Source organism: Lagenorhynchus albirostris, chromosome 1 (genome assembly GCF_949774975.1).
Source record: "Lagenorhynchus albirostris chromosome 1, mLagAlb1.1, whole genome shotgun sequence".
Classification (NCBI taxonomy): domain Eukaryota; kingdom Metazoa; phylum Chordata; class Mammalia; order Artiodactyla; family Delphinidae; genus Lagenorhynchus; species Lagenorhynchus albirostris.
In genome coordinates this window covers 32,424,125-32,438,307 of record NC_083095.1, presented here as the reverse complement: position 1 = coordinate 32,438,307, position 14,183 = coordinate 32,424,125, and the positions used below count along the sequence as shown (strand labels likewise).

Sequence of the window (14,183 nt, the reverse complement as noted above, 5' to 3'; positions counted from 1 at the left end):
GGATTTGAGGTCATGAAAAAGAAACTTCCGTGTACTTTAAGTCCCAGTCTTGTTGGTTCCCTTTGTTATAGCAGTTTAACCTCCCCTGTGATTTTTGTCCCTTCTGACCCGAGAGATAGGGCTGCCTGGATCACTCATTAGAGTGGAAATGTGTGGAGTGTGCCAGGCACGGGATCAAATACTTTACATGCATTATCTCACCTAATTCTCATGATAACCCTATGAATTAACTATGATTATTGACCTATTTCTCACGTGCGGAAACTGAGGCTGAGAAAGGTCCAGCACCATACTGAAAGTCATGGATTCTCTCCTTCACAAATATGATTGGAGTGCCTGTGATATGCCAGGCCCTATTTTAGTCTCTGGAGCTTCCCATACTAAGTGTTGAGCCTGAAATTCCAACACACGTCTTATTCCAGCTCTGCACGTTTAGCTGATGGGCTCAGCTACTTCCCCTGTGGATGTCACCTGCAACGCAGCCTAGATGCTTCGGTCCTTGCTAGTAAGGGTTGATGCTGAATCCTTTTACACCTTCTAGCCCGCATCTTTGTAACACAGAGACAAAAACATAGCTAAAGTTACTTGCCCATGATGCAAAATTTGCTCTCCTGACTTAAGAAATGCTATGAGGTTTTGACTTCCCCTTTGAGTAAGTCATTTAACTTTGGAAAGAAAATCCTTTAGATCCACAGAGTTAGAAAAGGCACACGGGGTTGAATCAAGGTCCCACCATTTCCAGCTGTGTGACTTTGTGCTTTGGTTTTAACATATTAAAAAAAGAAAAGAGGATATGAACTGACATTGGAGAGTTGTATAAAGGTTGGATTGGCTAATAAGTCCAAAGCCCCAAGCACTATGCCTGGCATACAGTCAGGGAAAGATGGGTGGCAGCTTTCATTAAGGAGGATGAAGACTGTAAAGAGGCCACTGGATTCTGCAATTAGGTCAAGGTGAACGTTGAGGGCAGTTCAGTGGAGAGGCGGGGTGGAGGTCCAGCTGTAGGTAAATGAGAGCTCGAGAGAGTGGCACCTCGGAGTGTAAAAACTACCTGCTCTGTAGCTAAATGTGTTGGCTTAGGAAAGATGAGATGGGGCAGCTTTGACAAGCGACATAGGTGGGGTTTTTTGTTTTTGTTTTTTTAAGTTTTAAAGAGGGAAACTAAGAAGGTTTGACAATTCAAGATTAAAGAGATAGTGGAGAGGTCAGGACTTAAGATGGAAAAAAAATAATTGATGGAGCAAGGTCTGGAATCTGGTGCATAAAGGACCAAAGTTTGAAATTTAGCTCCTTCTTTCTTTGAGACAGAGAAGGGGAAGATGGGTGAAGATATATGTAATTTGAAGATAGAGGGGAGAGAGAGGCTCTCTCTACTTTCCAGGTGAAGCAGGAAGTATTGTGGTAGTTAGCCTCTGAGATGACCCCCAACCATCCCCCGTCCTGGTCCTCACAGCCTGTGTACTTCTCTTCCGCATTGTACCAAGTTTGGCTGTGTGACCAATAGCATATGGCAGAAGCTATGTGTTATAGGTTGAATTGTGTGCCCCCCCAAAAAGGTATGTTAAAGTTCTAACCCCCAGTACCTCAGATGTGACTTTATCAGGAAGTAGGTCTTTACAAAGGTCATTAAGTTAAAATGAAGTCATTAGGGTGGGCCCTACTCCAATGTGATCCGTGTCCTTATAAAAAGGGGAAATTTGGGGAATTCCCTGGCAGTCCAGTGATTAGAACTCTGAGTTTCCTGCAGGGGACAGGGGTTCGATCCCTGGTAGGGGGAAACTAAGATCCCGCATGCTGTACGGCACGGCCAAAACAAACAAACATACAAAAAACAATAAGAACAAAACAAGGCAGAAATTTGGACACAAATTCAAAGAAAGACAGACAGGTACAGAAGGTAGATGATGTGAAGACACACAGGAGAAGATGGCCATGTGGCTGAAGTGATGCATCTCCAAGCCAGGAACACCAAGAATTGCTGGTAAACACCAGAAACTGGGAAGTAGCAAGGAAGGATCCTCCTCTAGAGCCGTCAGAGGGAGCATGGCCTTGCCGACACCTTGATGTAGGACTTCCAGCCTCCAGAACAGTGACACAATACGTTTCTATTGTTTTAACCCACCCAGGTTTTGGTACGTTGTTATGGCACCTAGCAAACTAAAACACTATGGTATGTCATTTCGAAGATCAGGTTATGAAAAGATTGTCGTTTCCATCTTGGATGTACTCTCTCTCTCTCAGGTCATTCCTTCTTAAGATAGCTAGCTGCAGGTTGTGAGGACATTCAGGCAGCTTATGGACAGGCCCACATGGAGAAGAACTGAGGTTTCCAGCCAACAGCCAGCAAGGAACTGAGGTCCATCCATAGTCAGGCGACTGAGCTTGGAAGGAGATCCCTCTAGTTCAGGTAAGACTGCAGCCCCAATCAACATCAACAGCTTACTGTGGGTTCATTTGAGACTCTAAGCCAGAGCCACACAGTCAAACCAGCCCTGAATTCCTGATTCACAATGACTGTGAGATAGTAAATATTTGCTGTCTTAAGCTGCTAAATTTGGGGTAGTTTGCTACACAATAGTAGATACCCCTGCTAACAACGAAGGAAAAATGGTCACTTGAGAAAAGGAGAGAAAACATGGGATGGCTGCTGAGATAACAGGAAAGGCAGGAGTAAACCAGAAAATGTGGGTCTGGTTAGTGGTTGCAACTATAGTTGGAAACCACCCGATTAAGGTGCCAGTTAAATATTCAGATTCCTAAGCCTCCGATTCCTGAATCAGGCTCTCTGGGAAAATGGCACGGGGAATCTGCATTTGAAATACAGTAGTGCCTAAATGATTCTTTTCAAGAACCACTGAGTTAGAGGATAATTGAGAGTAGAGGTAAAAGTGGGACAGAAACAGCAACTAAAGCTAGAATTTAAATTGGGTGTTAATTCATAGCACAAACTGATATCGAATAACCACACTGCTATGGACCTATAAAGAATTTCTAATTTTTGTCAATAAATTCTGAATTAGTGGGAATTACTATCTCTGCCTTAAAAAATATTCTCAGGAGGTTTTCAAAAACTCTTTTTTAATTTTTATTTTTTTGGCTGTGTTGGGTCTTCGTTGCTGTCCGTGGGCTTTCTCTAGTTGCAGTGAGCAGGGGCTACTCTTCGTTGCGGTGCACGGGCTTCTCATTGCGGTGGCTTCTCTTGTTGTGGAGCACGGGCTCTAGGCGCGAGGGCTTCAGCAGTTGCAGCACCCGGGCTCAGTAGTTGCAGCACGCAGGCCCTAGAGTGCGTGGGCTTCAGTAGTTGTGGCGTGTGGGCTTAGTTCCTCAGCAGCATGTGGGATCTTCCTGGACCAGGGATCGAACCCATGTCCCCTGGATTGGCAGTCGGATTCTTAACCACTGCGCCACCAGGGAAGTCCTTCTCAGGAGCTCTTATGCTAACCTTTGCTCTCTAAAGATACTGTCCTATTTCTCCTTCAGTTCAATCCCTATGCAGAGATGCTCTGCCTATTCTAATTTCTACCTCACTCTAAACTTCTCTGGCCTTGGTGGTGAGAACTCTGCAAATTCAGAAGTGTTTCCTGTTTCTGGGATTTCTGGGGCCACCCTACTGCACAGAAAAGTATCCCATGAAGGTCATGCTGCAGCTTTTGTGATCAGGGCTGTGGCAGGAAAATCTGTAAGTGGGATGTTCTGGGCAGAACAGAGCATTAGATTCTCTAAGCCCCAGTTTCCTCCTTTAAACAATGTTATAACACCTACATGGAAGGGCTGGCCTGAGGATTGACTGAGATAATGGGAGTAATGTCCTTATCACCATGCCTGGAACATAATAGTGGCTCAGGAAATGGCAGCTGTCAATATTAAAGGGGATGGTAAGGAGAATATGCTTAGGTGCCCTGAATTTAATCTTGGTGTTAAAATGGTTTGTGTCCCAGTCAGGGCTCCAGCCACAACCTGAGTGACATATGAGTATTTGGAGCAGGGAAGATGGTTTTTATAGAGAACAAAAAAGTGAGTTCCTGAACCTGGGTCAGTATTAGAGAATACTCCTGGCTGAGTATTAGAATCAACTGCAGTCCTTACTAACAAACTGGGACTCCTCCCCAGGCCAATTAAAGCAGAATTTTCTGCCAGGAGGACTCAGGCAGCAGAAAGCTTCAAACATGTCCCAGGTGATTTTAATATACAGCTGGTGCTAAGAAAGACTCATCTAGGGACTCAAATTAAAGTAATGGGTTCACAGGTATTTTAATTACTGTGCACTATATTAAACAACAACCACCAAAGCAGGATATAGCAATAGAAAGAAGTCAGATGAGTATGTAGGGGTGAATCTGAGTCAAAAATCGAACATTTGAAAAAACCATACATTTCCAAGAGAAATTATTTAAGGATACTTATTCTTTAAAAAAAATGTTAGTATTATTATCTAGAAGCAAGGAAGTCAACACTTTTAGTGTTGGGAGTTTTGGATAGGAATTTTTAAGCATCTGGTGATATTTAGGACATTTTCGGAAAAACAGAATTGTTGGTCAGAATGAATATTTTTCCTTAGGCATATAGTTGTGTCATATTAAGTGGAAAACAGATAAAATTTTGAATATACACTTTTGATCATAAATATATTAAAGAAACATGGGAAAATGCCCATGATTAAGTTTTATGAATAAAACCTCTCATGGGGCTTCCCTGGTGGCCCAGTGGTTGAGAATCTGCCTGCCAATGCAGGGGACACAGGTTCGAGCCGCGGTCTGGGAAGATCCCACATGCCGCGGAGCAACTAGGCCCGTGAGCCACAATTACTGAGCCTGTGCGTCTGAAGCCTGTGCTCCATAACAAGAGAGGCCACGACAGTGAGAGGCCCGTGCACCGCGATGAAGAGTGGCCCCTGCTTGCCGCAACTAGAGAAAGCCCTCGCACAGAAACGAAGACCCAACACAGCCATAAATAAATAAATAAATAAATTTAAAAAAAAAAAAAACCTCTCATGATACCATTTCTATATATGAGGATGATTCATATTTTGAAAATACAGTTGTGCTTATAGAAAAACACTAAAGGGAAATTATAAAAAAAACCTAAATAGTTATCCCTTAGGGTTGGAAATAAGAATGACCTTTTAAGTTCTCATATCTATATTTTAAAAAATGATGAGGTATTACTCTTGAATTGGAAAAAAATTAAACAGTCAGAAAAAAAAATCACACACACACGAAAGAAATACAGCAAAATATAAGCAGAGGTTGATTTGATGAGATGAGATTGTGAGCATTTCCTTCTTTCGATTATTCTTCCTGTTGAACGTTTTTGTGACAATGAGTATCTATTTTTTTTATAATTGGAACAAAAGAAACTCTATTGAAAAATAAAGATCAAATCCTGTCTCCTTGTTTATGAGTTTACTTTCTGACAAAGGGAGTTGGCGGAAGCATTCACAGAGCTGTTTGAAGTTTAGGAATCACTTAGCTCAGGGGTATGCAAACATTTTCCGAAAAGGGCCAGGTAGTAATTATTCTAGGTTTTTTGGTCTATATGGTCTCTGTCGAAAGTATTCAGCCCTGCTTTTGTGGCAGGACAACAGATATAGACACTAAGCAAATGAACAGGAGTGGCTGTGTTCCAAAAACACTTTATTGATGGATACTGACCTTTGAATTTTATATAATTTTCATGTGTCATGAAATATTCTTCTTCTTTGGATTCCCCGCCCCCCATTATTAAAAATGTAAAATCATCCTCAGGCCATACAAAAACAGTTGAGAGGCTGGATTAGGCCCAAAGGCCATACTTTGCTGACTCCTGAGTTAGATAAAAATCAGGGATGTGATGAAGGAAACTTCCCACAGTTACGCTGAAAGTCTCCCAAAGAGATGGCTTTGATAAACTGTTTATTTTAATCTGTAATTTCTTTGCATCTTTTTTCCTTTACTAAAGATTTGCTACTCATTTGGATGTCTTAGGAAAAAGATGCCAAGTCATTTTGTTGAAACATTAATATAGGAACAGGAACACTTGAAAGAAATGCTAATGCAAACCCAGGTCTACAAATACTGTCTTTTCTGTGCTAGGCATTCCTGGAGACAAAAACATGAATAACACATATCTTTATTATAAGTCAGTGATGAAGGAATTATAGGAGTGTACACAGAATATCATAGGATCACATAGAAGGGAGAGTAATTCTGCTCATGGAAGATGACCTTGTGTTTATTGGAGAAGTTGGTAAGAAAATCTGGTAGGGAGACAGGGAGTTTTCACTGAAAAAACGAACACTGCAGAAGACAAGTTGTTTAAAATACAGTAGATTAAGTCACTAGGAACTACTAATGAACAATTTGTGGAAGTCACAAACTTTTTAACAGTAAATAAATCAAGAGATTTTATTAAAAAATTAATCCTGAAGAAAATCAGAACACCTCGGGCTGAAAGCAGCTACTTTTTTTTTGGTGTACAGCACCATCGTTCTTCTTTTTCACCGCAGAAAATATTTTCCAGATTACTTTCTTTTATTGCAGCGAAACTAATGTTTAGTGAGTGAAATCACAAGATGTTGCTTCCATATTCAACACAGAATGTAGAAAATAATTGGGAGGCTGATTTTCTTTTAATTATGCAGAAAGCAAACAAATGCAATTAAATAAGTACAGGTTTGGAACAATTTGTGCATGATAAAATGCCTAGGTTTATCAGGCTAGCAGCTAAAATTAAGTGTTTTAATTTAACAAATACATATTTTCTTTTAAATCCATCCTTAATTGGCCACACCATAACTAACTTCACAATTTTGCTCTGTACTTGCAGAGGCGCTTTTTAAAAATAAACATACAGGGCTTCCCTGGTGGCGCAGCGGTTGAAAGTCCACCTGCCGATGCAGGGGACAGGGGTTCGTGCCCCGGTCTGGGAAGATCCCACATGCCGCGGAGAGCTAGGCCCGTGAGCCATGGCCGCTGAGCCTGTGCGTTCGGAGCCTGTGCTCTGCAACGGGAGAGCCCACAACAGTGAGAGGCCCGCATACCGCAAAAAATAAAATAAAATAAAATAAAATAAAATAAAATAAAATAAAATAAACATACAAATGTATGAATGGATGAGTTCATGCCATACAAGCTATCCAAGTTCTAATCCAGAGTTCCCAAGGGCCCTGGAGGTCAGAGTAAGGGCTGGTAGCTCTGCTCTTTCTTGAACTACTTTATTTCTGTGTAACTCTAGTTGCAAGCAGCAACCCTAGATTCTGGGCATCTCTCAAAAATGGGGTTAAATTAAAGAAAAGTAACTTTTTCACCATCATTCTCTTTATTGCTTAAGTTTCTAAGCCTGCCAACCTTACTGGGAAAATGCAAAGTTAAGAATGTGAAGGGCTACCGTTTCACACTTACTCTGAAAACACACTTTCTGTTTCTGAAGAATGGTAGACTTTTATGTGTTACATTACAGAAACCGGAACAGGAGTTAACCAAATACCGTTTGGATTTAAAAGTAGCTTGAAACACCTTCTTAGCCAGCACAGTCCTAGTGTGTGGAAAAGCAGAGGTCTGCATTCTGGCCTCAATTTCAGATGGCCTTCTAGCCACAGTCCCAATTTCAGTATTTCATGACCCCCAAACCTTCCATTTAAACAATACTGCAGCTCCTTAGACTTCTTACTATAACTAACCCGTAAGTCCGTGATATGGTTAAAATATTCACTTGAGCATCAGGGAGCGCCCTCCAAAGTGCAACCGTAAATTGCAAGCAGCAAGGGGTCAGAGATGGCCAGGTATTTTTGCAAAGCCTGAGTTTCTTTCACCCAGTATGCTTCAGGGTATTAAAAAAAACTTAAGAGAAAGAAGAGGTGTGGGGACTTCCCCGGTGGTCCGTCCAGTGGTTAAGAATCAGGGTTTCCACTGCAGGGGACACAGGTATGATCCCTGGTCGGGGAACTAAGATCCTGCATGCCGCAGCACGGCGAAAACAAACAAACAAACAAAAGGTGTCATTTGCCTTAGGGTATTTTTATGGGGGAGATAATTATGAACTGAACTTCACGGCCTAATGGGAATCAGCCAGTTTTCCAGCGGGGCCCCTCCGGCGCCGAGAACCTGACGGCCACGCCCATGCCAGGTCCCTCCCCTCGGCCCCGCCCACTTCGAGGGCGGGTTACTTAGGCTGTCACCATAACGAGGTCCGGCCCCCCGACACCTCTGTCCCCGACCAATGGGGCGGTGCCAGGGGCGGTCCCGGAAGTGACGCAAGGACGCGCCCTCCATTTTGTAGGACGCCAGAACAGCTAAGTGCGTCAGTTGTGGAGATACGTAGACGAGTTGAGTCCTGGTCTGCGGGGAGGCTGCCGGCTCCGTTGCAGACTACGGACCTCTCTGGGTCTCAGCTGCCAAAGATCCTGTCCGGTAGGTGAGTGGCTCACTTTGAGGGAAAGGCTTCTCGGATCGAGGCTTCTTCATGGCCGCTCAGATCGCGAGTGGTCAGGGCTGCTCTCTGTGCGGAGGACGGCGTCCAATGAGCGCAGTTTATTCGAGGTGGGCGCTGGGGCACGTCTCCCTTTGGGTATTGTTTGAGGGGACCTGACGGGGGAAGGGCGGTCCTGGTCACGGTCGTTTTTACAGCGGGGTCGTGTGCCCCTCCCTGCCTCCTTACTTCACTCTCCAAACCCGGAGAGTAGTGGGCCGAGACCTTTGCTCGGGGTGTGGTCGGGGCTGTCCCAGGGCGGGTACAGTGACCGGGAGCGGTGGGGTCGGGCGGGGGGGAGGGGACAGGGAGTTTGGCACGGGCGGCTGTCCCCACCGTCGGCTCCGAGGCCGCCATTTTGCGACTGCTCCGCGGCCGCCCGCCGCCGTCTGCGCAGGCGAGGCGGTGGCGTCGCGAGATTCCGGCTTCCACCCGCTGTGACTCTCCTGGGAGGCGGCGACGCGCGCGCAGCCCGTCGCCATTGGGCTGGCCTTGCGGAGGGGGGGTCGGCTCCGCCCGCACTTCTCGGCCTTTCCTGACTGCGGCAGACGGGAGGGGGCCAGAAGAGCCGGGGAGAGAGTGCGGCTGCGCAGTTCCAGAGGCGGCAGTGGGCGTTGCGGTTGCTGCGGTCTGGGCCCAGGGAAGGATCGTGTTGGGAGCCGAGTTTTAATTTTGTCTGCAAGGGACCTGGCCTAGTTAAGAGGCACTCTTGGCAGTCTTGTTTATAACATCACCGGGTAAACATTTTATTTTATGCCGTTTATGTTTTTGATCCCTTGACCAGACATTCTTCTGACATTTCACCGGTGTTATCTCAATTGAATTATTTCCTGACAGGAAGTACTAGCGGGACATGAGTGGCTGTCGCGTATTCATCGGGAGGCTAAATCCAGCGGCCCGGGAGAAAGACGTGGAAAGATTCTTCAAGGGGTATGGACGAATACGAGATATTGATTTGAAAAGAGGCTTTGGTTTTGTGGTGAGTATTTAGAACTGGTTGATTTATCTGTTGTTAAGTGCGTAAAGATTGTGGTAAGCAGTGCTTTTGATTTTATTGAGTCCAGGTAGAGTATCTTTAGGAAATGCTTTGCATCATTGAGGCAGTGAATTTTCTTAAGGGATAAAAGAGCCTCACTACTGGCTGAGAGAAATCACTGCTGGTCGCTTTTTGATGTGGCTGAGCTGTATGCTGTTGTTATTAAGATACTCTTCCTAGGCTTTCACAGGTATTTACTGGTTTCAGTGGGTTGTAGAATACACTTTTAAAGGTGTATGAAGCATTCGGGTTTTTTCATGTTTGTATTTTAGGAATTTGAGGATCCCAGGGATGCAGATGATGCCGTATATGAACTTGATGGAAAAGAACTCTGCAGTGAAAGGTGAGGATCTTGTTTTTAGTTTTATCACTAGTTAGCACTGCAGAAATAGAGCAGACTAGGTCAGCTGGGTGTTTATTTCTAAATAGTTTCTGACATAGCTTAAGTGGATAATGAAGATGTTTCCTCCCTTTCTGTAGGGTTACAATTGAACATGCTAGGGCTCGATCTCGAGGCGGAAGAGGTAGAGGACGCTACTCAGACCGTTTTAGTAGTCGCAGACCTCGAAATGATAGACGGTATGTGATGGATGGTGGATGGCTGCTTTGAACAAGCGTTACTGCAGGAGGAGTCTTTAATGTTTAAAAACCATTAGCAATAAGCGATTTTGCTGTTTGTGTATAATCAGTTCTGTTACGTCCACTGATCCTGTGTGTGTCATAAAATAATGCAGAAACTGTTGGCGGAAGTCATTTGAATGACTTGTCATATCTGATTGCTTGAAGTTGCCCACAACTGAACACAATAAGTGCACGTTGCTTCATTTCTTCCATTGTGAGCACTCATTTTCTTCCTCAGAAATGCTCCACCTGTAAGAACAGAAAATCGGCTTATAGTTGAGAATTTATCTTCAAGAGTCAGCTGGCAGGTTTGTTGAAATACAGTTTTGAGATATTGTAATGTGGCTTTTTAAATACTAGTGGGTAGCTAATGTTTTTATTAATGTTTTATTAAAAGTAATTTTAATTTTAAATTAATGGACTTAATCGTAATTTTAAAATTTTAATTAAATGTAATTGGGGGATATTTCAAATTTTAATATTAGTGATCAAATGTAAATGTTTTGAGGATATATTTTCTTGTTTTTTAAAATCAATTTTAACCAAATATTAAACCCTTTATTTGCCAGCCTATCTGTGTCGTTGGCCTTATGACGAGGAGTGCCTGTGGGTTATCCTAATCGTTGTCTTGGTCACTCTTGGTTGGGCCTGGTTGACTTTGCCAGTCAGCTCCTACAGTGATCAATTGGCCACCTCTAGATCTGTGTTTGCCGGTCTAGACGTAATCGGTGCACTTCCTTGAAGTGCCAGGTTGCAGCGATCCCAGAGCGTTGATAACGTGATCTGATCCCTAAGTTGAGAGCTGTCTTCCTGTAACGCTTCCGAATAAGAGGTCCTGGTCGAAAAGAGTTGAAAGATACGAAATTAGGTGGTCGTTGGAATCCTGATCGCAGTAAAGTGGTCCTTGGTAACTACACAAGAGTAGAACATGTCTGCATCCGCCAGTAGTCTGCTAATAGGGAGGGCTGTGCGATTAAAGGCTTCCATCGATTGGGTAGTATCCTTCAAGTGGGTGGCGAAGAGCCAGTCGGGCATATGTCATGAAGGTTTCTCCGACCGATTAATGGTTTGCTGCTTGACTAGCCTAGGGAAATAATAATAAAGGTAAAGTAAACTTTTTTAATGACATATGGGGCACAAGATAACTGGTGTCTTGTAAATGTTTTGTTTTTAAATATAAAATTTCTACTTTAGTCTTTACTTTAAAAATATGTATTGTTTCTTTTTGTTTTGTTTTTGTTTTGTTTTGTTTTTTCCTTTTGTATTGAGCTCAGTATAGACTAATACTACTTTAATGTTAAAATCTGAATTTCCTGGCATTTTGCTTAAAAGCAATATGCTGTTTGCTTATTTCGTGCCCTGACATATATTATTTTTAAATTCTGATAGAATACAAGTGTGGTAAATACCATGTTTGTACTTTATCTAACATCTTCTCTTTCAGTAGTCTTGTTTTTATACAATGTGGTTGTTTGTGTGTCATGTTTCCTTTTCTCTGCTTAACACAATCGTCTTGTGTTAAGGATCTCAAAGATTTCATGAGACAAGCTGGGGAAGTAACCTTTGCGGATGCACATCGACCTAAATTAAATGAAGGGTGAGTATGTACTGGAGTATGAGCCTTTTAAAATATTCTGAAAGTTTTACTCTGAATGTTTGAGCTCTCAAAATTTGGGCATGCTGGAATGTAGCAGTTCTCAGTCAGGGTTGAGTTTGCTCCTCAGGGTGCATGTGGCAGTTCTGGAGACCTTTTGGTTGTCATGATTGAGGGTGCTGCTGGCATCTTGTGAGAAGAGGTCTGGGATGTTAGTAATCATCCTGTAACGCACAGGAAAGCTGCTCACCCCCAAAGAATCATCTAGCTTAAAATGTCAAGGGTTTGGAGGTTGCAAAGTCTTGCTCTCGTGCTGTTTTATCCCTAAAGAGATGACTCAATATAGCGATAGCAAAATGAACATTAAAAAGGTACTTAAACTAGACTGATAACATAGTTTGTGAGACTACAAGAAGTATATAACTTTACAAATGGCATTTTTTTCTTTGTAGGGTAGTTGAGTTTGCCTCTTATGGTGACTTAAAGAATGCTATTGAAAAACTTTCTGGAAAAGAAATAAATGGGAGAAAAATCAAATTAATCGAAGGCAGCAAAAGGCACAGGTATCTCTTTAAATTGTTTTTTAATATAAATTTATTTATTTTATTTTGGCTGTGTTGGGTCTTCGTTGCAGCGCTTGGGCTTTCATAGTTGCGGCGAGCAGGGGCTACTTTTCATTGCGGTGCGCGGGCCTCGCGTTGCGGTGGCTTCTCTTATTGCGGTGCACGGGCTCTAGGTGCTTGGGCGTCAGTAGTTGCAGCACCTGGGCTCACTAGTTGTGGCTCGCGGGCCCTGGAGCGCAGGCTCAGTAGTTGTGGCACACGGGCTTAGTTGCTCCGCGGCGTGTGGGTTCTTCCTGGACCAGGGATCAAACCCGTTTCCCCTGCATTGACAGGAGGATTCTTAATCACTGTGCCACCAGGGGCGTCCTGTTAAATTTTTAGGTCAGAGTTTTATTTAATGGATTGTAGGGCCTGCTACTTAGTGTTTTTTGTTTTCTGTTTTCTTTCTTTCCTAGTAGGTCGCGAAGCAGGTCTCGTTCCCGGACCAGGAGTTCCTCCAGGTCCCGTAGCCGATCTCGTTCCCGGAGTCGCAAGTCTTACAGCCGGTCCAGGAGCCGGAGCCGGAGCCGGAGCAAGTCCCGTTCTGTTAGTAGGTCTCCTGTGCCTGAGAAGAGCCAGAAACGTGGTTCTTCAAGTAGATCTAAGTCTCCAGCATCTGTGGATCGCCAGAGGTCCAGGTCCAGGTCCCGGTCCCGGTCAAGGTCCAGATCAGTTGACAGTGGCAATTAAACTGTAAATAACTTGCCCTGGGGGCCTTTTTTTTAAAAAAAAAAAATTCCCAAACCATACTTGCTAAAAATTCTGGTAAGTATGTGCTTTTCTGTGGGGGTGGGATTTGGAGGGGGGTTGGGTTGGGTTGGGTTGGGCTGGGTATCTTTGTAGATGTGGACCACCAGGGGTTGTTGAAAACTAATTGTATTAAATGTTTTTGATAAGCCTTCTGCTCACATTTTTGTGAATGTCTGAAGTATATAGTTTGTGTATATTGACAGAGCTCTTTTATAACTAAAGCAAATTAATTTTTTTGTACTAGAAAAAATTTGAACGTTTTAGTTCCTGGTTATTCAAATATGTTAATACAGAATTAGTTTAATGCCTCACTTAAACTAATTAATAGCTTTGGACACTTAAAAGAGCTCTAAATTTGCTTGTACGTAAAGGCTTAATTTGAGTTTTCCTTGTTAGGGTCAAGGGTGTCCGTCCCCCCACCCTTTAACAGCTGCCTGGCAAAGACGTTAAAGCAGCTGTTTGTTATTGATAATAAAAGATTATAAAACTGCTTTTGTCTGTTTGTTTGAAGGAAGTATGGCTACATCCTCCTCCTTCCCCATGCACATTTGACACATTTAAAATCCCTGGTAGAGAAGGCTGTAGTAGTGAGGTATGGTGAGCCTTTTTTTGTTTTTTTTTAAATTAGTACTGTTGACATTTCTTGGCTAGTCAGAAGATGGGCAAAGAAGTGTGAACTGTTCAAAACAGTGATAACCAACAGTTGTTACGACGGTTTCCCTTGTGCGTGATCCTCCTGTTCTTTAACCACCCAATTTTATTTGGTGTCACGTTATTTAGGCCTTCCATAGCCAAGAGAAGGACAATTTGGGAAGGAAGATTGTAAAATTTAATGTTTCATGCCTAACTTAAAGGTTGTAGTATAATTTTGATGGTCGGAGATCATCACATAAAACTTTTAAAATCACTGCACATGAATGCTTTAAGGGGCTTTCACATGATTTTTCTTGTCCTGAGACATGGATGTAACAGTCTGTAGGGAAAACAGTTGGGTAGTGAAAACTGCCTAAGGTTCTACATCCATCTCTGTTAAGTGTTAGAGCCCTATACCTATAGGAAATTAGTTTTATTGTTTCTTCTAGGAATTTCATAGACTCATTTGAGTGCTAGTCTAGATAAATACTTGTAAGCATAA

The 14,183-nt window shown here is 43.0% G+C and overlaps 1 protein-coding gene across 6 annotated transcripts; it reads left to right on the top strand.

The window, feature by feature from the left end:
• Positions 1-8,249: 8,249 nt before the first annotated feature.
• On the top strand, positions 8,250-13,538 carry SRSF5 (serine and arginine rich splicing factor 5). 6 transcript variants are annotated; one of them, XM_060140336.1, is made up of 8 exons: positions 8,250-8,391; positions 9,283-9,424; positions 9,754-9,824; positions 9,962-10,060; positions 10,341-10,410; positions 11,626-11,699; positions 12,149-12,259; positions 12,718-13,538. In XM_060140336.1, the coding sequence occupies exons 2-8, from the start codon at positions 9,299-9,301 to the stop codon at positions 12,986-12,988; spliced, it is 822 nt and encodes a 273-aa protein (XP_059996319.1). In that variant the 5' UTR covers positions 8,250-8,391; positions 9,283-9,298; the 3' UTR covers positions 12,989-13,538. The 6 variants fall into 6 exon arrangements, 5 of the variants coding, with proteins under 5 accessions (XP_059996319.1, XP_059996288.1, XP_059996296.1 ...); XM_060140305.1 differs by having other exon boundaries at positions 12,715-13,538; XM_060140313.1 differs by having other exon boundaries at positions 8,252-8,387; positions 12,715-13,538.
• Positions 13,539-14,183: the final 645 nt, after the last annotated feature.

Excerpts from the sequence above, each read along its gene's own strand:
- SRSF5 (XM_060140305.1), top strand. The coding sequence starts at position 9,299 with ATGAGTGGCTGTCGCGTATTCATCGGGAGGCTAAATCCAGCGGCCCGG. Across the intron at positions 9,825-9,961 it reads AAAGAACTCTGCAGTGAAAG|GGTTACAATTGAACATGCTA; the intron begins GTGAGGATCTTG and ends CCCTTTCTGTAG. Across the intron at positions 10,411-11,625 it reads CTTCAAGAGTCAGCTGGCAG|GATCTCAAAGATTTCATGAG; the intron begins GTTTGTTGAAAT and ends TCTTGTGTTAAG.